The 21,161-nt window shown below is 37.1% G+C and overlaps 3 protein-coding genes across 3 annotated transcripts; 1 reads left to right on the top strand and 2 right to left on the bottom strand.

Moving 5' to 3' along the window:
* Positions 1-146: 146 nt before the first annotated feature.
* Positions 147-9,436, bottom strand: LOC113669746 (uncharacterized). The gene is made up of 13 exons (XM_027185822.2): positions 9,174-9,436; positions 8,983-9,091; positions 7,814-7,924; positions 7,303-7,328; positions 6,761-6,928; positions 5,994-6,178; positions 4,930-5,085; positions 4,774-4,851; positions 4,432-4,515; positions 3,013-3,171; positions 2,574-2,604; positions 2,256-2,392; positions 147-1,559 (listed from the first exon to the last, which is right to left on the bottom strand). The coding sequence occupies exons 1-13, from the start codon at positions 9,208-9,210 to the stop codon at positions 1,353-1,355; spliced, it is 1,488 nt and encodes a 495-aa protein (XP_027041623.2). The 5' UTR covers positions 9,211-9,436; the 3' UTR covers positions 147-1,352.
* A 961-nt stretch (positions 9,437-10,397) lies between these two features.
* On the top strand, positions 10,398-14,047 carry LOC113669735 (lipid droplet-associated hydrolase). The gene is made up of 2 exons (XM_027185810.2): positions 10,398-10,821; positions 12,541-14,047. Exons 1-2 carry the CDS (start codon positions 10,533-10,535, stop codon positions 13,302-13,304), a joined length of 1,053 nt encoding a protein of 350 aa, XP_027041611.2. The 5' UTR covers positions 10,398-10,532; the 3' UTR covers positions 13,305-14,047.
* On the bottom strand, positions 13,744-21,146 carry LOC113669736 (uncharacterized protein C8orf34 homolog). Its single transcript, XM_027185811.2, has 18 exons — positions 20,965-21,146; positions 20,166-20,258; positions 19,458-19,557; positions 19,108-19,293; positions 18,471-18,608; positions 18,227-18,255; positions 17,444-17,601; positions 17,164-17,318; positions 17,011-17,078; positions 16,784-16,848; positions 15,956-15,993; positions 15,845-15,871; positions 15,514-15,554; positions 15,344-15,392; positions 14,964-15,057; positions 14,659-14,791; positions 14,433-14,541; positions 13,744-14,221 (listed from the first exon to the last, which is right to left on the bottom strand). Exons 1-18 carry the CDS (start codon positions 21,022-21,024, stop codon positions 14,157-14,159), a joined length of 1,608 nt encoding a protein of 535 aa, XP_027041612.2. The 5' UTR covers positions 21,025-21,146; the 3' UTR covers positions 13,744-14,156.
* Positions 21,147-21,161: the final 15 nt, after the last annotated feature.

Below are 21,161 nucleotides of genomic sequence, written 5' to 3'. Positions count from 1 at the left end.
ATCCATGAGCGGAAATTTTTCCTCGTCACTTTCGTAATTCTAAATTTTTGAAGGATTTCTTAAATGGATGAGTCTATATTTCCCAAGAAAGCTGCCATGGAAACTGGAAAGTGTATTAAGCCAGTTTATCAAGAATTCACAGCCCGTTTGGTAATGATTTACCTGTATATGATTTTATTTGGCTTTTGATTCTTTCAAACAACAGAAAATTATAATTAATATCACAATAAATTAAAAATGGTTTTCTCAATAATTTTTTTCATAGTTCCATGCAGTTCTTTTTTAAAACCATTTTCACACCTAAACACTCTGTTCATCCCTTACTAATTTCTCTTTACATTGTCAAGACATTGTTAAACGTACAGGTATTGAGGAAAAAGAAATATCCACCAAAATGTAAGAGAGGTAAAAAAGTTAAAATCTTGAAAAAAAAAATGGGGAAAATGCAAAATTATCACTACATATAATTCTTTAATGATTTCCTGATTAAGGATAGTCTTATGAAGTTTCCTTGTAACAGCCAGCGGATGTCAGCTTAAACAGAATCGGAAGACAAACCTACGCGAAAGCGGAAGTAGATTCTAGCGGAAGTCAAACCCATGAGGCTGGTTTTCAAAAACGAGTCGAGCAGGCGTGTTTATCAAAACGTCACTTGCTCTGAAGGATTCTAACGAAAAGCACCACCGCACAGCTCATATGCTGGCTTGTGCTTACGTTTTTCTCGTTGTGAAGACCAGATCGTTGAGTCAGTAAACGGAGCTTCCAAAGTCTTTGTCAGCTCATTCACTGACAAAACTCCAGAGCAGATCAAAGCTGATACACTAATATGAAAATGTTTACAGTTTAAACAGGCCCATTTCAGTCAGTAATCTTAGATATCAAAGACCTTCCTGGAGGGCGAATTTGCGCCCAGGTATCCAAAACGGCAAACGAATTTAAATTCCTTTTCTATCGAACTGAATACTCTAATGCGCAATTCTCTCTCAAGCAAATTCGCCTTAGACGCCAAAAAGGCAAACGGACTGAAATTTTCCTCCTCATTTTCTCTCAAGTAACATGAGTTTTGTACTTGCACATAGGCCACTAACTGCAAAAGGCCTTTTGCGATGGGCACATGATACCTTTTAAGGCCTTTGGTGTCCATGGTACTGTAAAGGTTGCTGCAACTCGCCGTGTAACGTTGCAAATAAGCAAAGATACCACAGCGCTCTGGAATTACAGAATGAACTTATCAGAATATAAAACCAAGACGAATTTATAACAGCTCCTAACCAAGGGAATCTCTGTCAGACCAAATAATGAGGTTAGTTTTGCATTCGAGAAGAACTGAAAAGTTAAAAAAGGAAACACGTCTAGTAATCCACCAAGCTACCACTTTTTGATGGACTCATCGAGCGAGAGAATTCTCTCATGGTTGTGGCCAGCTTCTCAAACTCTTCCCATTTGATGGATTCCAAGCTTCGTTGCATTCGAACTTTGGATTCCATATGCGAGCAGCGCGACTCGGAGTCTTCAAGTCGCAGTTTGAGGCGCTCCACTTCTTCGTCACGTTCGTCAAGCTAGCATGTGAGAAAAAAAACATTATTGACATGAGTAAATGAAAACAGTAGACTACGAGACACAAGAATGAATGCTTATTGCAAAAGAAGAGATTACGGGTATGTTTGGGCAGATCCGCGGTTGAACTGTTGAAAGGTGACATGCCCACAAGTGAGTGGTGGCAAATCCGCGAGCGAAAGGTGACATAGCCGTGAGAGGAAGATATAATACGCGCGAGTGAAAGGTGACGAATCCACGAGTGAAAGGTGATAAACTCAAGAGTGAAAAGTGACATACCCACGAGTAAAAGGGGACACACCTGCGGGTGAAAAGTGGTATACCCGCAAAAGAAAGGTGACATACCCGCCAGTGAAAGGTGGCGTGCACGCGGATGAACGGTGACATACTCGCGAGTGAAACGTGGTCTAAAAGCGAGTGAAGAGTGACATATCCGCGAGTGAAAAGTGGCATACCCGCGAGTGAAAAGTGGCATACCCGCGAGTGAACGGTGACATACCCGCGAGTGAAAAGGTGCACACCCACAAGTGAAAGGTGACATACTCGTGGGTAAAGATATGGAAAAAGTGGCTGAGTTTAGGTCCCCAAGAAAAATTTCAGCAGCTTTCGCACTGGTATGGCAACCAGGCGGGTAAGAATCGATGCTTCAACGCGGATACATGATTCATGCATTAACTTGTTTTGTCGTTATATAGCACCTTTGCGTTTAAGTTCGCTACTTCGTCAGCGAGGAGTAGTTTATCTCTCTTTAGAGCCACGTTCTCTGAGTTAGTTGAGTCTTGGTGTCCCTCCACTTCGTTTAATTCGTTACGGAGTTGAGTTCGCTTCAAGTTCGCTGCAAGGAAGAATATCATGAGAGTTAAACCTGTATGCTTTATTAAACAAATTCATTTTGTCATCTGTTCATTTCTTCTTTTCATTTACATTTTTCATTTAAATCGACTTTAACAAAAACCGCGGGTTTAAAATTCATGATTTTTTAAGCAGTTTTAGAGAGTTTGAACTAAAATATTTACCTTCTAGGGAAGCTTGCTCTTCTCTTGACAACTGTATAAACAAAAAGATAGATGAAGAAACGAAGACTCAAATCAATATAAGTCAAAATCGATACAACGAAATTGGTTTACGCCACGAAAACATTTTAAGAGTATTAGGGTAAACTGGACACAGAGTCACCTAAAACCTTTGATAGAGCAACTTCGTTGCGCGTCGCAAGTAATCCATTGGTTATGATCTTTTTTTATCGGCTTTCTGTGATTGCTTTTAAAAACTTCCGCAACCCTCTCAAAAAATCACGAGCAAGATTTCACTCGCATTCCCCGCGCTTCATGAAGTCTGCATGACACGACTCCTCATTGGCTCGTTGCAGTGTTTTCCCTCTTTTGATTGGTCATGTTGATTCCTTCCATTTTGATTCCGCGAAAAGCAATCGAAACGCGCCATAATTCAAAATACCTTGGCAAGGGTTTCCCTGTGATTTTGCTGTTCAATTTTTAGCAGCTCCTTGATTCGTTCAAGCTCATGCTGTAAGTGTTTCTCGCTTTCTTTCAGAGTCACAAGCTCTTGGATGTTTGCGTGTCGACGAAAATCTTTCTCGTCCTTATGAGCACGATCCTAAAGAGAAAAAAAAACATTAAGATTACTATAATTGTTTTCCTTTTTAAACCAAAATTCTGCTGATCACGATCGTTAATGAATTTATTTGTATAATTGCTCATAACCGGTTAAAAGCGCGGAAAAGCTACACAATCGCGCGTGATCGGGTGAAAACAACAAAAGGCGAGCAATATCCATTAGTATAAATCTACTTATTATATACTCAACAAAATATCGCGTTTCTGATTGGTCAATGATGAATGCATAAATAGGTTATAGAGTGCAATAGAGGTTATAGAGTGCAATACGGAGAAGTTGCCATGGAAACACCGGGGAAACCATAAGCGCCAAATTTAAACACCAACTTATAAAAAAATGGCTGACAGAGTTCGGCTTGTAATATTTTCTGAGAAACTTTCAAGAACTTCACGCTTGATTTACCTGTCACAACATTACATTTTTGATTGGTTCAAATAAAACATGTGAGCATTTTGGAACCCATTGAAGTGTTTTTTGTAGTACGTAAGGCGTGCAGAGTAGCGCGATGGAGTAATTTTGTCGAGAATATAATAAATAAAAAATCGTATGAACCTGCTCGTGCATTTCGTGATTTATGGTCACTCGTGATGTTTTGAAAGTTCTCAAATTGCACTCGCCTACGGCTCGTGCAATTTTGAGAACTTTCAAAACATCACTCGTGCCCATAAATCACGAAATGCACTCGCGTTCATACGATTTCCTATACTTATTCGTTGACTTATTCTACAATCTGATTGGCTTCGCCTCTCGCTATCTGTTCAATGATAGATAGTGGGTAAGCGGATAGAATGTGGTGTGACCATTTGTATTGGCGAGAAAGTTCTTTTGATACTCCTAACCTCATAATAATGTACATGAAAAAATTACGCGCTTCTCATTAGCTGAAAACGAGAGCATTCTCATGCAACACGATTGCAAAGTTGTAACACGAGTTCAAATTACAAATAGCCCGCGCACGCTGTCAAAACTTCGACTGTCTTAACTCTCTGTGATGTTTTTTCGTGCATGTTATTGACAAGTAATGACATGATTTATCTTGCAATTTGGTGTAATAAGCACTTGTAAATTTTTCAAAGAGTACAAATTGCACCTGCCCTAGGGGTTCGTGCAGTGTTGTTGTTTTTGAAAAATTTACTCGTGCTTATGACCTCCAAACTACACTCGAAATCATGTTATCCCCTATACAGACAACACTTTTAACACAACCACACAAAAAAAATTTGAAAATCTGGGACTTACCATATCTATTTGTTTTCTAAGTTCTACGACCTGAGCAGATATAGCAGCATTTTCTTTGATTAATGCAGTGCAATCATCCTGGATCTGAAAAAAAAAACGGTATTGTCAAAGAACTATTCCATAGCGATACAATTATGGATAAACAAAATAACTATTATCATGGTATGGAAACTGGGTAATAATGAATAACACCTTAAAAATTTACTTTACTTGGGTGAACAAATACTACAGAGGCCACTGAACAAGCTAAAGGTGAGCAAAGATGGTTGCAACAAGCAAAACTTTTCAGGCTCACAAATCAAGCCCGGCTCTTTCAAAAGGTAATTTTTCAAGAATATTTACCTTGTTTCTCAAGCTTCTGTCCTGTTCAGCATTTATTTCTTTTTCTTTTAATTGTAGTCTTAATTGGCGTATCTCTTCCTGCAAAATAACAGAGTAAACTCAATTTGCACAATCCTTGACAGTGCAATTCATGTAGTAACAGTAGTCTGTCCTCACCCTGAGTGCCCTTCCTAACTCCTCCTTGGTTTTTGCTTGAGAGTCAAAAAACTTGTCGTCCATCTCTTGCAGCTGCGTCTTAAGCTTTAAACATTCTGCTCTCTTCTCTTCTAGTTCAATTCTTACATTGTTCAAGTCTTCAGTCTTGTGGTCAAGCTAAAATCAAATTATAAAACTTCAGCTGAAAAGAAAACCCAAAGATTTGGCCTTCTATGCCATTTCTTTTTTATTATTTTACATTAACAGCATAGAGTGGATCCAGAAAAAGTCATAACAAGGAATTAAAGTAAATGATATCTTTTAAGAAAAATCCAAGAAAAGGAAGGACTATGGAATAATATGCATTCTACAGATCTTCTTAACCCTTTCATTCCCACAAGAGACCAAGACAAAATTTCTCCTTACAATATTAATACCATATCAAGCAGGTAATTGATGAGAATAGAGAAGAATATCAATTATGGGATTATTAGTTGATCCAATACCAAATTCTCTGAACTAACATCATAAGAATTGTATGGCAGACAGTAAGGAGAATTATCTTGGGAGTGAACGGGTTCAGAAGCCTGCCTTGTCACCCAACTGGTGATCCATGAATGCAAGAGGTGAGTGTCATGCACAATGAGGGACGATTCCCATGTTTCAGTTAGTTTGCTTGCTGATCAGCTGTTTTGATTATTTGGCTTTTGGTTTGCTTGTAAATGGCTGCTTTTTGCTTTGATGTCTCATTGCTACCTTACAATTTTCTCCTTTCCTATGATTGGTCATTGTGATGGCTTGATAACTCAACATAACTTGTTCAAAATGCTCATTTAACCCTTTGACCCCAAAAGAGTGACTAACATCTAATTTCTCCTTACAATATCACCCCTGAATCACACATTAAGGTCAAGAGAATATAAGAAATGATCACTAACTAAAGAAGCTCATGATTGTTACACAAATTCTCCTTGTCAGCACCTTAGGAAATGTATGAAGAACAGTATGGAGAAGATGCAAACTGATGTTAGGATGTAAAGGATTTATAGAGACAGAGCCATTGAGATGATAAACCTTCTACCTACCTCTATTCTGTAGTTTTGCACTTTTCTCTCTGCTTCCTGTAAAGCAGTCAGTCCTTTATCAGCTTCACTCTTGTACTGATGTACCTGCACATCTCGTCTTGCACTTTCACGTTCACGTAGGTCAGACATCTTTTTCAGCGAGACTATCTCATTCACTAATTGACGCTTCTCTGCTGCGTGAGACTCTGGAGAAAAGTTGACACAAGATTGGAGATAAAATAAGCATTTAGTTAAACATTGCCTCCAGCTGACTGCTAGTAAAAAAAGCCAGCCTGAGTTTCTGGTTTGATTAGTAGGAAGGGGGTATGTATTTCCAAAATATAGACAGAGTCAAAAAATTCATATGCCCAGCAATGTCCAAAAAGATAAAAGAGCATTGTGCTGCTGCTTTTAGTGTGTATATGGGTTTGTGTGCGTGTGGGCATGGGGGGAGGAGGTTATTTCTTTTGTCATCTACTGTGAGCAATAGTCTTCTCATTGGAATTGAATTAACCTTTTAAATCCCAATAGTGATTAACATGCAACTTCTCCCTAAAATACCTGTACATTTTTCAGCAAATATGTTATGAGAATGTTCAAACTTATCAGGTAGAATTTGTTGTATTGATCTTACACCAAATTCTTATAACTAATTTACAAGGAAATGTGTAATAGCTGGAGGGGAGAATGAACAACCAGATATTGGGAGTTAAAGTGTTCAGAAGATGGAGCAGAAGAGAAATAGGAGGAGTAGCAATCTTGTATTTCATAGTACCAGTAGATCTCACCTTCAGCATCCCTGAGGCGTTTGATGGCAGATTCTTTCTCTGCCTCCAACATGTGCATTTGAGATTCTTTCCTGGCAACATCTGAGGATCGTTCATCCACTTGAGTCTGAAGATCTCGCAGCTTCCGCATCATACGATCTGCTTCCTCTGTAACACGAGGTGGAATGGCTGTAATGCAAATACATAATATACCAAGGTTGAAACCCTTTTGACTCTGGACCTGTCCAGCCTGTAAGTTCTCCTTACAATAACAAATGAAGATGTTGTTAAGACACAGTGAGGGGAAAAGAGATTACTGAGATCAGTATGGGCTCATGCAATTTTTTTTCACTTTGAAAAATTTACTTAATGTGCTTATTTACACCAACTTGCACTTGAAATCATGTCATTACCTATACAAAGGTTTAAAGAACCATCTAAAATGACATAATATGGGTTCATGAGAAGAAAAATTATCCTTGACCTGTAAGTCAATTGTGTACTTTTGTCTGACTCTCCTGATCATAGGTCAAAACAAAACATTCTTCATTCCCAGTAATTACCTGATGCTTTCCTTGCTTGTTCTCGTCTTAAGAAGTATTTACAAGTTAAGGAAAGGAAACAGATGCAATTGAACAATTGAAGGAATGAATGATATGAAGCCCTATTTGTAAGTGACTTTTAAAACTGCTTTGTTCTCCTTTCAAATTAACATGTAGAGCCTATGCACAATAGAGAGCAAAAGAGACATTGCAATTCAATTCACTTGAATAAAATAGATTTTTGTTCTGCTTTTCCCTTCAGTTATGCAATAATTTCCTTACAAAACTGAGAAAAACTGGTGACTGATCACAAGAAAATAATTAGTTATGCATAGGTATAGACTTTCATTTAATTTTAAATATTCTTTCTGGAAAAGTCTCTTACAGAATAAAAAGCCAATTTTTTTCTATATTGTGTGGCATAGAAAATCTAGACTTAAAAAAAAAAATCCTCTAAAGAAACCTTTCTCCTGCATTCAAGCAGTGAAAATTACCACACTAAAGGTTTAAATCACTGTCGTATAAAGGATACAGATAGTTAGCTTCCAATTCAAGGAAGTAAATCTGTTGTTGAAGATTCCTAATGTACTCATTTTCAATGTTTCCAATTTCCGTTGTGGAAGAGGAAGATCTTGCATGTTTTCTATAAGAGAACAAAAACACAATTCATATTCAGAGGTTAAATATTGTGCTTCTCTCTTATGAGACTTAGATCTAGGTGCTATAACAGAGCAGAAAATTCCAAGAGTAAGTTAACCCTTTCACTCCCAAAGATCTCATGAGTAATTTCTCTCTGGTGTTTCTTATCATGTTATTTCCAAGAATTTGGTATTGGATCAATCAATAATTCCTAGTTGATAATTTTTTTGATTCTTATCACTTGTCTGCTTGATATTATTTTGATATTGTAAGGAGAAATTCTGTCTTACAATACAAGAAAGAAGCCAATGAGTCCTAGCAAAAAAGTTATTTTCTCAAAGCATAGAAGATTAATCAAAGATGAAATATGGTCCATAAGTTAATAAAAGAAAAAAGAAAAGTCATTATGAAATTTTCCACTTTCTACTTTATATATTTTTATAAACACTAGATGTTTGCTAGTTAAAATTACTGATTGAACACCAATCGAATCGAAGGTGTTAATTTACTTTGCATGGTAGATCCAGTATTTAACTAATTAATCCAAACACAATAATATAGAGAAACTTTAAAGATAGTTGTCTGCAGCTTTTACACATAAACATGACTTTTAATTCACACAAAACAGATCCTTTAGTAAAATTTGCTTTAAATTTCTCTAATCGAATGGTGGTTTGTTGAAAAAATTTAAAGTTCATCTCGTGCCAAGTTTGGCAGCCTGAATTTCCCATATCTCTGACATGAATATCAGTAATGAGGTTATTTAAATACTTTTTAAATTTTTTTTGGCAGCAAGTCAAGTCAACATAATGATGTTTCTAAAAACAAAAAGTCGTTTTGGCGTGAATCCTAGACACACACATGAAAATAGCTCAAGATCTAAGAAGATGTGCAAACATCTACTGATAGTTGTAGCAACTGAAGAATGCACAGAATATTGGTAAAGGTGCATGCGCTATTCCCTTACGGTATTCCTCCACAGTGGGCCTACGTAATTAAAATTAAAACCCAATTTGATCACAGCAATAAATTGCAACAGTGGCAATTAAAAAATCTACTCACCTCGATTTGGAATCAAACGAAGCAGCTAAATGTAAGTTTTTCCCACTCGATTTACCAAAGCTTCCAGAACGACGTAGATTATCTGGCGTGCTGTTCCTAAGTGGAGACGCTATTTAAAAGAAAACACCCAACACTCTGATGAGAAAAGCCTTCTATTTTACTTGCATGTAAAATATCTATGAAAAACTTACCAGATCGCGCCCCTTTAGATCTCGACAACGTCGCCATGGAAGTAATAGAGCGGCATTCGATACAACAACATGAAAGATGGCGTCGCGTAACCACAGAAATTTACCGCTGAGCTATACCGTAGGCGCAGTAACAAGATACTAGCTAAGGATCATGGGATAGAGCAGGTGAAACAGAAAGTCACAGGATAAACAATTGAGGAAATTTTTAATTTTGCAAAGCGAGAGGCACGAGGGTCGTTAGATTGAGGAGCGAGGAGACACGCGTGGAAAAGAAAGGTATGTTTCTCCTACGCGTGCTCCACGCGCGAAAATGGACGCTTGTTTCAACAGCACTTCTAGAAAAAAGATCAATTTATATTAAAAAGGTGAAACAGTTGCAGGGGGTGAGGGGATGGGAAGGGAAATGATCGATGCGCTTGCTTTTAAGACAAGGCTTATCAATCAAAGACTGTTTAATTTTTCAGAGCCTTTGATTATCATTAGGTTGTCTTATTTTGATTGATCACTATCAGCGTGGAATGGAGAATCCTGTTAAGGTCTATTAACCTTAAATTGTGCTGCTTGTGCCATTTTTTCGAAGACTTTTTTTTTTTAATTACACTGTTCGACCCTATTTGAATAGAGATAAGGAATAACAACAATTTCCTACAACAACAGGAATTCCTATTGATGAAATAAAATCCAAAATGGGTTTTCGGCTTCCTAAAACAGCTGAAAAGTCAAGAAAAGCTAGAAAGCCAAATTGCACGTTCTACTGCCATAATTTTGTTTTAATCATTCCGTTTATTTATTTTCTTTATTTTTTAATGTTAGAGGAAATAACACCAGGCAGTTGTTAAAAAGAATCATAATTATAAATTCTCCCCACAACGACAGAACACCGTGGTGCGATTGGGTAGAAAGTAACTAAAGATTGATCAGCCATGGTAAGCGTCTAAAATCTATATTTTTAATGTTTGAATTATTGTTGTAATTTCATTTTTAATCGAATGCCATTGAAGGCTACACAGAACTACGATTTATTTTTTATCTTTGTCAAGCTATAGATCGATTTGTTTGCTTTGATAGTCGTGTACAACGGAAAGTTATAAATATTTAAATCGAGCGTTTCCGTGAACGAAAAAACAAGGCAATCTGTCTAGCGAAAATTTAAATCATATTCTATGTTTTAGAACAAAAATTTGTCACATTTTCTGCGAAAGAAATGCACTGGGAGGTTACGTTACAATAGAAAGAAGGACACTTCGTAAGAAAAAAAGCTTAGCTCCCATGAAAAGTGCCCCTTTGTTTTGAACAAAAAAAGTTTACCGTTTAAAATTTTATAACCTGCAACTCGGGGTACGCTCGTGTGGTTAGCGCATGCGTGTGCCAAAGTTGTCATACTTGTCAACATCAAAACGGAATTGTCTGCAAGGAAAAGAATTACATTTCGCTGGGGGAAAGATGAATAACAATCCTGTGAAGCATGAAATTGCTCTCATCAATGGAGTGGCGACGAGAATATCCAGTGCAATGTCTACAGAAGAAAATATTTGCATCGTTGTGATCCCTGGTAACCCAGGTGGTATTGGTTTTTACGATATTTTTATCTCAACAATATTTCAAGCGGGAAAAGGAAAATATTCCGTTTACGGTGTTTCGCATGCAGGTAGGAGTCAAACAACAATTTACAAACAATGCTACAACGAAAATGATGCTTGAAAGGCCTTGGGCAAATCGAATAAGCGAGAATGTTTTGATCGATCTAAATGGTTTTGTTTATAATAGTTTTTCTCAAATTATTCTATAACCTTCGAATCATCAACCAAAAATGATAAAGCTGTTCCTCCTTGGCAAAATCTTTTTAGATTTCACTTCAATCCACTTTCTGCGACGGCGTAGTCCACTTTGTAACCGTCGATATACACTTATATGTAAGTCAAATACGGCCATCTGCTGTAAACTCAAATCTGAGGGAAAATCCATTTAAAAATAAAAAGCCACAACACGCGAACAGCTCCCGTCGCCACCTCCTAAATGAAACTTTCCTTATTTACTTCACAAAAAACTGAAAAATTGATATGCGTCTTTAAAAATATGTGATAGAAACGTGAAAACTTTCTGAGAGCGCACGATATATCGTTAAGAAGTTTAATGGATCTGTTTTATATTTTGCGTCAGATGTCACTTGCAATTACACGAATTGATTTTAACTGATATAAGTGCCATGAAAACGACAACCTCATCAATGTTGTATTATAGGAAAATAACAGAATTATCTTTACAGTTTTGTTTCTCGTTGTATATTTTGAGCCTGGATAATATCTTGAACCTAAAGGCTACTATTGTGAGTGAAAGATTCAAATTTAGAACCAGTTTATGATTTATTTCGTTATTTCTTAATTGGTGGAGGCGCAAAAACGAATGAAAGATTTAAGATTTCTCGTTCGACGACAATTCATGACCATTTCAACGTTGTATGATGACACTGAAAATGGTGGGGATGATATTCGACTTTTTTTATCAGCGCAAAAAACAGGATGACGGTATTAAGAAATTAGTTCGGAAGAGTGCAAATTTAAAGATGGAATTGTCCTTCGAAACAGATGGAATTGCTTGATTATTTATCAAATGATGTCAAACCATACACAAATTTCATATTAATTACACTGTGAAAGCTTAGGCATATGCACATTCCGACAAAACAGGATTTTCTTATATACGCATTGAACCGTCATGTAAGCATCTTCGTATAGATATCTGTCGGTAGAACTCATGTGTGATCTAGGAATTATTATTGTAAACACAGAACTCAACGACAAGAATTCCTGTTACCAATTAATCATTACCATTACTGTTTTCGAATAAAAAAATACATCTAGAAAAATATCTCCTATGGAGACAATGTCTAAAGTTAAAATATTCCTCCATTTTGGAAATTCTCCAGTTTTTCCTCGGATAAGTGGTTGTCGCTATGGTTATTTTGATCAATTCTGTGATTGGTGAATTTAGCTGAGTGGACTTAATATGATCGGCAGCTTCAACTATACTATTACAACTCTTCAAAATAATTAGTGAAAAATAAAACAGTCAGTGCACCAATCACAATTGAGGAAATTGCAATGTTATGATTGGTCCAGAACACTTACGCCACTTTCGTAACCAATTAGATGCCAAGCTAATACCGATCACGACTTGGTCGCTCGCGTTTTCCCGCTCTTTAACACAGTCACTTTGTTTTAACATCGAGTTCTCATTGGCTCCTTGGGGTGCTTTCCATTCTTTTGATTGACCGTTGTACGTAATTACTTTGGTTTTGGTTTTACGACACTCGTTCGAAAAGCGTTAAGAGTAAACACGAGTCCATTGCGTATACATTTCTTTTCAGGCCATGCGCCAGTGGATGAACCGACTGGACCATGCAGATGGAAAAGCAAACAATGGGATCAGCCTGATTTGCCATCGTCTTTCTCACTCACAGACCAAATCGAGCACAAGCTGGCCTTCTTGGCTTACTACATCCCTGCACACTGCAGAGTCATTCTGATTGGCCATTCGATCGGGGCGTACATTGCTCTGGAAATGCTAAAGCGATATCACAACAAGGATAAAATCCTAAAATGCGTCCTTCTATTTCCAACAATTGAGCAAGTGGATTCTGCACCTAGTGGGAAAATGTGGAAATTTATCTGCCACTATCTACATTGGCCTTTCCTTATGGGAACAGTTTTGGTGTCTTTTTTACCCTCCTTTCTTCAAAGGTGGTCCATTAACTGGTGGATGTACTTGAACAAGGTTGAAAACAAAGAGTCTATCATGCAAGCGGCGCAATCCATGCTTAATTATCGTACAGTTGATAACGTTTTGGAGATTGGCCGCCAGCTCGTTACGATACGTGAATTAGACAATGATTGCATACGCGCCAATCTGGACAAACTAGTTTTTTTCTACGGGCTCGGCGATCCCTGGGTTCCACAGAATTATTATGAGGCTATGAAAGAAAGGTTCCCGGATGGTGACATCAAACTGTCACGGGATAAAGACATCAGGCATGCTTTCGTGTTGGATACGTCGGAAAAAGTGGCCAAAATGGTGTGGGAATGGATTGAAGAATATCTAAGAGATCTGGAAGAAGCTGAGAGTATTTGTTGAATATGTTACTTACACCATTGATCCTGCGCAAAATAAGTTTTCAAACGCGTGAACAGCCAACGAATAAAGGGTTCTCGAGCGAAACATTTGAGAACCCGCGTTGATGCGAAGTGACGCCGCATTTACTTGGTCAAAAACAATCCGAGAGACTTCGGGTACTTTGGAGGATTGCAATGAACAAGTTTAAAAAGCAACGCTGCATGCAAATAAATTGTAGGTACGAGTTAGTTACTTGTACCTTGGCTTAAAAGAAAAAAATCAATTGCTGTAGGAAATAGCGCACGAAACATTGTGTACACTTCAATAATCTCTCTTTGTACCTAATGTTACCCTACTAACGGTTTCTTAAGTCTTAGGCGGAGGATGAAGGGAAAATCTCGTTGAAATCAAGGATCATTACAGTATCTGGACTGTTTGATAGGCACTCTATACGTAAATATTTTATTTATCTCCATGCTGGTAATCTAACTTTATTTTAAAAGCTCTTGTTCGATTTTGATAAATGCATGTCTATAATATAAAACTAGCTTGAAAAGGCAGACGCAATATTGTCTTTTGATAGTATTTGTGTGCCAAGTGTAATCAAATGTACATAAAATAAACTTTAATATTCCAGTTTAAGGGGAACATACAATAGAGGTGAGTCCTTCAGCAAAAGAAATCATTCTCTTCCTAAAGTGCACATTTTACTTTTCTAAACCCACAGAGACAATAAATACGTGTATCTTGGTTAGTATTGCAAATATTGATATGATAAAAAATTCCTATTGGATAAAATTGATTCGGTAAATATCGTGAACCTTTCCAGTGGCGATAATCGTCAGTCTCCATGTGTCATTTCGCGACCTTTTGTTAAGTTGAGTCTGACTCATCCCCGCTGTTAAACCGAGCAAATCTCCGTTCTGGGGTTCGTCTTCCTGCAATTAAATGTTTCAAAAAGACATCATATCTCTTGTTATGACTCTTTGTTGGAAAAGGTTCTTTTGGCGATGCAATTGAAGGTACCGCAAGGAAAAAGAAAAAGGTCACGCGACTTTTCATTGGTATCATGTTGTTCATAGCGCAGTGGTTTTGGAGGTCACGCAACGTAACATTATCGTTGTCTGAAGTCAAGCAAGGCTTTCTTACTTTGTCTTGCGTCCCAGTCCGTTTCACTTCCGCTTTCCAGTGGGGTGCGGTTCCATGGACGACTTCCTTGTAATTGAGGGGACCCAACTCGGTCAAAATTGACTTCGGTCTAAATTTGAAGAGAAAAACAGGGAATGAAATTGTGAGTAACCATGTTAAAAAGACTGCTCAAATCATGGGAAAAAAAAAAAGAGAAAAAAAAAACGCTTGAAAAATGCTGTATTACGTCATTATCAGAGGAATATCCGTCAAAGTTCCAAGACTTTTGTTGTCTTCCCGAATACACCAGGTCACTACGACTTGAAGAAGCCGAAGGGGGCCTGGAACTGTCCGGTCGTTCATTGGTATAAGAACCACCCCTGAAAAAGAACACATCAGTAAAAATACACGCTGGACACTCCGAAAAGAATTACACGACTATTCTTCTTTATCATAACCTTAAGATTTCACCTGCAGGCCAAGATAAGGTTAAAGCTGAGGTGGAGAGAAGGAGAAAGTAAAAACTGGCCAGAGTTTTATCAGTCTACTCACCGAAACATGTGTTTTCCCTTTACTGGAGATCTGCCTGGAGATCTACCTGGACTTTGCCACATGTGCTGCTGACCTTTCCGTGGGCTCGAGTCACCTTCACAAAGCAAGACAGACGAAGAAAGGAATGTTAAGTTATGCCTATCGTACAACTGTTGTAAAATGTACTAAGTCATTTGCTAAGTTTGAAGTGCTTTCTTTTGGAGCCCAAATTACTCTCAACAGGAGAAAAACCCACAAAATCCTGGATAAGTAACAAAGGATAAATGGGAGGAACCAAAAAAAGATGGCTTTTCTAAATAAACGACTATGCAATTTCTTTTGAAAATTGCAAAGAAAAATCTTAATTTTTCCCAAATTATGTAAAAAAAGAGTTGTCTTACTTTCTGAGTCAAATCCTGAAGGCCACACAGGAGGTCTTCTTTGTCCAGTCTAAAAAGACAAAAGTGATAGGGTTTAAGGCTTTAATTTGAAAGTAATGAATGATAACAATAATGATAATGATGAAAATGATGACAACAGCGATGAAGATATACCCAATAAAAAAACTTACCATACTTCCAACTTGAGAAACACTTTCAAAGTTGTCATCAACTGAGATGAAAACCAGAGGGAAAAAAAATATGAAAGGTCAACCATATTTTAGTCACCTGTTTAACATCCTTTAACTGGTTTACCTCTAAGAGTGACCAGCATCTAATTTCTCCTTACAATATCACCCTTGAATCACACATTAAGATTGTGAGATTAATAGGAATGATCACTGACTACTGAAGCTCTTGACTGTTAACCATTGATACAGTAACATCAAGATCAATAACAATAATCCTTCAAAAAAACAACACATCTCATATGAAAAGAGAATTTAGAGCCAAAGTTGTTACCTTCACTTCCTGAATAAACACTTCCGACTGAAATGTAAAAATGATAATACTTAAAAATCATTTTTTAGGACAAAAAGGGTACATAATTATATGCACAATCTACAAACACACCTTCTGACTTTTTATCACTTGCTTGACCAGTAATAAACCTGTATCAAAAATAGATATCCTGTTTTCAGCAAATGCTAGAGGCTATTGATACATGTAGTTTAGATAAATTATTGTGTGATTATCATAATTGCCTTGGCCTTTGTAATTCAGTTGCACACCTGTGTCTTGCTGTTCTAAGTGTGGAAAATTCTATCCAACGGATAAATCACTGACCAGCAGATAAGTGTTAACAAAATGTGCTGCACTATTCACTGGATGGAGATTTATCCAGTGGATAGTGTTATTCAACCTTTGGACAACCAGGACCAGAGTGAAGATCACACAAAACAATGACCTAATTCATGAATTGAACCATACTTGTTGATTCTAATTTCAGCTCTTTGACTGCTATGAGAGAACAATATGGCCAGAAGGGCCAAGTTAGTGTAAACTTGTCAGCTAATTTCTTGCCATATTATTTTATAAACAAAGTTTGCCTAGAGTTTGCAACCACTGGTAACAATGAGCATTATGGCTGCCATCAGCTGATTTAATTTCACAGGATTCACAACATGCCACCAAAGGTATTGCCATCACCAACATACACAAAGGTCTACAAAAACAGGATCTAATCTTGCTAATGTGCAAAAGGTCCACAAAAAGAAACTAATCTCACCAATGTGCTAAGGGGCATTTTAAAGAACTGTTTGGATTAATAACTACCAAACCAAAAACTGCAAGGTGCAAAGCATAGCCACAAACATGGCAAATTCCACACCCAGTTTGCACTGCATACCAGCATAACTGTAAAAAATAGTTGAAACAAATTTTCATTATCAATTAACTTACTTGGCGCATCTGGCACATATGCTAACACGTATAGACTCTGATGTTCCATTTCCTTGTCTAATGGACTGCCAGTAAAAAAAAAAAAAAAGTCAAGTTTCTTCAAGAAACAAACCAAATCATCAGGCTCTTAATTTCAGCCAAGTAACCTGAATGACTGCAGCTGCTTCTGGCTAAAAAGCTCTCTTAGCCCATTACAAATTTTTTTTTTTCTACATCTTAAATTTTACCTTGGATAGTCTTGATCCCTTACTGCCCAGGTTTGACACCCCTTCAGACTCCAGATCATCCACATTTTCTTCAGACAAAAAATATTCAACAATGAACATCTTCAATGCATAATAATTTCCCAATTTGATCATGTCATCATTATTTTAAACTACCTAATAATTCTGTGCCATCATCATGATGGTCTTCACCATCATTCATGCCATTAACATCTCCACCCTGGTGACTCTTGTTCACAAGAAGAGCTTGAAGCTGCCGGCGATGTTCTTCAGCTGCATGTCTTGCTTTTGTTTTCCGTGACCTAGAAGACCTGTAAAAATATCATAAAATGTGCTCAGTAGTCAAAATACACTTGTACTGTGCAGTTGCATGGCACTGTTCATCATAAAAAGCCATTACAAGCACAAGTAATTTATTGAACATTTTCATTCTCACCCATATGACGCCACAGATGATGAATCATTTTCTTCTTCTCTGGTTTTTATATCCTTCCCCATATTGAGCTCATCTTCCAGATTATCATCAACATAGTTTGCTGGACCTAATGAAGCAGTCCGGCGGTTGTAAATTACTCTCCTTTCTGCTGGCACTGCCTGTGAATTCAAAGGAAATGAAAAGGTTTCAAACACCCTGCATACAAAAACCAGGTAATTTGTTCTCTATTAAATTACACTCAATCAACAATACTTTGAAAAGGAAACATCTCAGTCCTCCTCTATTGCTTAATGCCAAGTGACTTATTTCCACACAAAGTGTCACCGCTGACTCAAACATTGAGATCAAGGTAAGGATTGCCAACCTTAGATGCTCTTGATTGTCAAACAAATTCTCCCTATCAACGTCATGAGAAATGAATTGAGGGCATATGGAGAACATGCTTATTGAAGTTAGGAAGTTGAGGGGCAGACTAAATGAAAGTAATGCGAGAATTACTTACACTTCTCATTAAAAGTACCTTACACTCAATCAAGGCCTTGTAGAAAATGTTGAATATCAAAATTAACACTAAATTATACAATTTTGATTTAATCCTGGACATCTCAAGGCCAGGGTATTTAATAAAAGAGAATTCAAAGTACAAGTATAGGACCTGGAAAGTCATCTTTTGAGTAACAGACACAAAGTGGTGCAATTGTCTAATCAGGACTGTAGACTACTTTAATCAACACTAAAACTAATGTAGTCAGTAAAATTGAATAATTTACATCTAGTACATACCATTTCCCCATTTCTTCCCCATGACGAAGCTATGAAGAAAGAGATTTACATTCAAATAAATGAAAATGCCTTATGACAATTGCCGTTGTCAAATAAAAATGCATATCTATAACATTTTACCAAGAACCTTTGTTTTAAATGTTGTAGTCAGTACAAGATTTGAGAAAAAGAACAGGCCTACACACTTTCATTGCAACTGAGTTTAAAAAGTATCTAACTTTGCATTAAGCTGCATGTCACCTACTTCCTTGATATGCCCTGACATCTTGATCAGCAGTCCTAGGTTGCCTGTGCTGCATGTTAAACCACTCATCAAAGTCCTGTGATGGTACAGCAGTCCTGTGATTCCATGGTGGTCTCTCGCCATCACTTTGGGTTTGTCCTAAATTTAAAAATAAATAAATAAGACAACAGATAGAGAGAATGAAAAATCAAATTCATCTTTCATTTCAACAAAATTATACAAGAATTCAAAACTGATCTCACTTATAGAGTTCTACTAAGTTCGAATAACTAGTGTAAGCAGCTATTTATGAGTCTTTTACTTGCGACTGGAGAGCAAGCAATAGTTGTATTAAACAGTGATCTGTTTAATTCAACTATTTTGACAACTTTTAGAATTAAAAAAAGTTTATCTTGGGGTAGGTTTAAGTTACAAATGGCAGCAACAATTCCCTGCCTATGAAAAAGAAACTTTCAGTTAAAAATCTTTCTTCCTGAAACAAAATCTTTTAGTATCAAGAGGTCTCATGAGCTCAGGTCAGTTTGAAATTGTGCAATGCTTGTATTAAAGCAGTGTACATAACACAGTGCTTCACAGTGACTCATTGCTGTCTGTTAGCTACTGTTTCCTTGTTTTAAAAGGGTTTCAGTGTACATACCTGTTCGAGCAGGTGGTCGCATGTTGTCTCTGTCCCCTGCTCCTACACTCTTCATTGGCTTACTACCACTCAGCCAAGGCCGTGGATAATCTCTGCCCATTGTTTTAGATGCACTGCTTGGACGTGGTTGTGTTCCATCTGTGCGGGAGTCTGGACCAGCCCAAGACTTGGCCAACAGGTTTCGATCTATGAGTAAATGAAGGTGCCTTTTTTTGACCTATCAAATAACCTCATACTGTTTGAACACATTCCATAAATTTCAAGGAAAAATTTAAAAACTGATGGAAAGAGGAAGAGCTGTATATTATGTGCAGGGTTACCAACCTATAGTATAGTATTAATTGGCTTACCATCATCAAGTGAATGCTGTGCAACTGGTGACCCTGAGACACCCATAGATCTTGCAAAAGATACCTTTGATCCTGAAGGGGGTAGGGATGATCCATGCCCCTGTTTACAAAGATACATTTCATTACTTACATGTACAAGTATCTGGGATAACAAACAATATGTGTTCCTATGACTTAGAAACACTAGCTTTTGTCCAGTGTGCCCAGGTCTCTGGACAAAAATGAAATTTTTATCATTAAAATGAACAATTATTGAATGAGGTTTCAAAAAGTATTCTGACTTTTTGTGAAAAGTAGATAAATTATTCAATAGAACCAAAGGCTGGGGATGATAACTGATCTCTGAGAAGTTGTATAATAGGAATGTTTTGCCACATCTGAGTTCAATAACTGTTTATTATTTGAATACCCAAGATATTTTCATAATCGCATTAAGGAATCATAATCTGACAGGTTTGGGAATTAATATGCCCAACTTCCATGGACATATTCCAGTGTTAGTGATGAGCAAAATTCTTCTTACAGCAAGACACACCTGGATGGTATTGCAGATGAGAATAAAAATATCTGTAAGCAGTTAATTGCAAGTCCCATGGTGGGATCTGGACCAAGACTAACAAAACATCAGTGCAAATCCTCCCCAGCTAAAGAATAATGTCTAAGGGGTAAATGTGGTAAATTTTTTAAACAAACTGAGATGACTATCACCTTAGAACCTTCAGAATACAACTTTTTCAAAACTTTAATCAGATAACCAACTGGATTGTCAGGTGTATCCTTGATCACTTTTGCCATAAGATCCTAAAATAAAAGTTGTAAAAAAATTTTCAAACAACATTACAATATATATGTTGACAACTTTGACCCTATGGCATCTATTTCATGTCACACAATTTAAAGTAAAAAAAAATGGTGACTAAGAAAAAAGTTGAGCTTGGGATTGAGGGAAACCCCTTAGCAAATTCTAAATATAAACCTGCCTCGCTATTTTCACCCACATCAAGCAGATCCCCCTCTCTACTGAATTTAAAAACGGACCTCAACGCCCTGCTCCGCCAAAATTATTTGAGAACAATATATGCTGAAATTGTATCGTAAATTTGCGAAATTATGAACGTTTTGATGTGAAGCTAGCCAAGAAGACGGAAAAGAAATCAAGAATAATAAATAACGATTTCTTTTGGAAAAACCTGAAAAAAAACATATCAAGACACCATTCCTATTTCTCACCTCTGTATTCTACAGTTAGCATAAGCTAAATAATGCACGATGTGCTTTTTTATTATGATAAGGAATAATGTTGAGACTGAATGTTTCCCTAGACATGCTCGATTTTGAGTACAAGCGGTAACTAGTAGAAATCACAAACTGGGAGTCTAATTAGTTTATTTTCTTCAAACCCTTAGAAGGTGTGTAAGCACTTGTGGTCAGTTTTTCATTTATTCAATTCGAAGTTTTGATCAAAAGTTGGGGTCGGAATAAAGCGCGTAAAAATGTACATCGTTACCTCAAATAAAGCTCCTATGCGGTGTCTTTCTAAGTACTCCTGTACTTGCTGCGCAGCCATATTTAAGTTCACTTTCTCAAACACATTAACCACAAATATTTGTCGTAATAACTATGTGTTATCAATGTTGTTTACCGCCATTTCGATTTCCCAGGAAACGCTTCCCAGGGGTCTTTGCGCATACTCTTCGATGGCCC

The sequence above is a fragment of the Pocillopora damicornis genome, chromosome 1, assembly GCF_964200805.1.
Source record: "Pocillopora damicornis chromosome 1, jaPocDami1.2, whole genome shotgun sequence".
NCBI lineage: Eukaryota > Metazoa > Cnidaria > Anthozoa > Scleractinia > Pocilloporidae > Pocillopora > Pocillopora damicornis.
Note: the sequence above shows the minus strand (reverse complement) of the source record. Positions and strands in the feature narration are given on the sequence as shown.

Excerpts from the sequence above, each read along its gene's own strand:
- LOC113669746 (XM_027185822.2), bottom strand. The coding sequence starts at position 9,210 with ATGGCGACGTTGTCGAGATCTAAAGGGGCGCGATCTG. Across the intron at positions 7,925-8,982 it reads TCGTTTGATTCCAAATCGAG|AAAACATGCAAGATCTTCCT; the intron begins GTGAGTAGATTT and ends GTTCTCTTATAG. Across the intron at positions 4,852-4,929 it reads AGTTAGGAAGGGCACTCAGG|GAAGAGATACGCCAATTAAG; the intron begins GTGAGGACAGAC and ends GTTATTTTGCAG.
- LOC113669735 (XM_027185810.2), top strand. The coding sequence starts at position 10,533 with ATGCGTGTGCCAAAGTTGTCATACTTGTCAACATCAAAACGGAATTGT. Across the intron at positions 10,822-12,540 it reads TTACGGTGTTTCGCATGCAG|GCCATGCGCCAGTGGATGAA; the intron begins GTAGGAGTCAAA and ends ATTTCTTTTCAG.
- LOC113669736 (XM_027185811.2), bottom strand. The coding sequence starts at position 21,024 with ATGGCTGCGCAGCAAGTACAGGAGTACTTAGAAAGACACCGCATAGGA. Across the intron at positions 15,872-15,955 it reads AAGTGATAAAAAGTCAGAAG|TCGGAAGTGTTTATTCAGGA; the intron begins GTGTGTTTGTAG and ends TTTACATTTCAG. Across the intron at positions 15,058-15,343 it reads TTCAGGATTTGACTCAGAAA|GTGACTCGAGCCCACGGAAA; the intron begins GTAAGACAACTC and ends TGCTTTGTGAAG.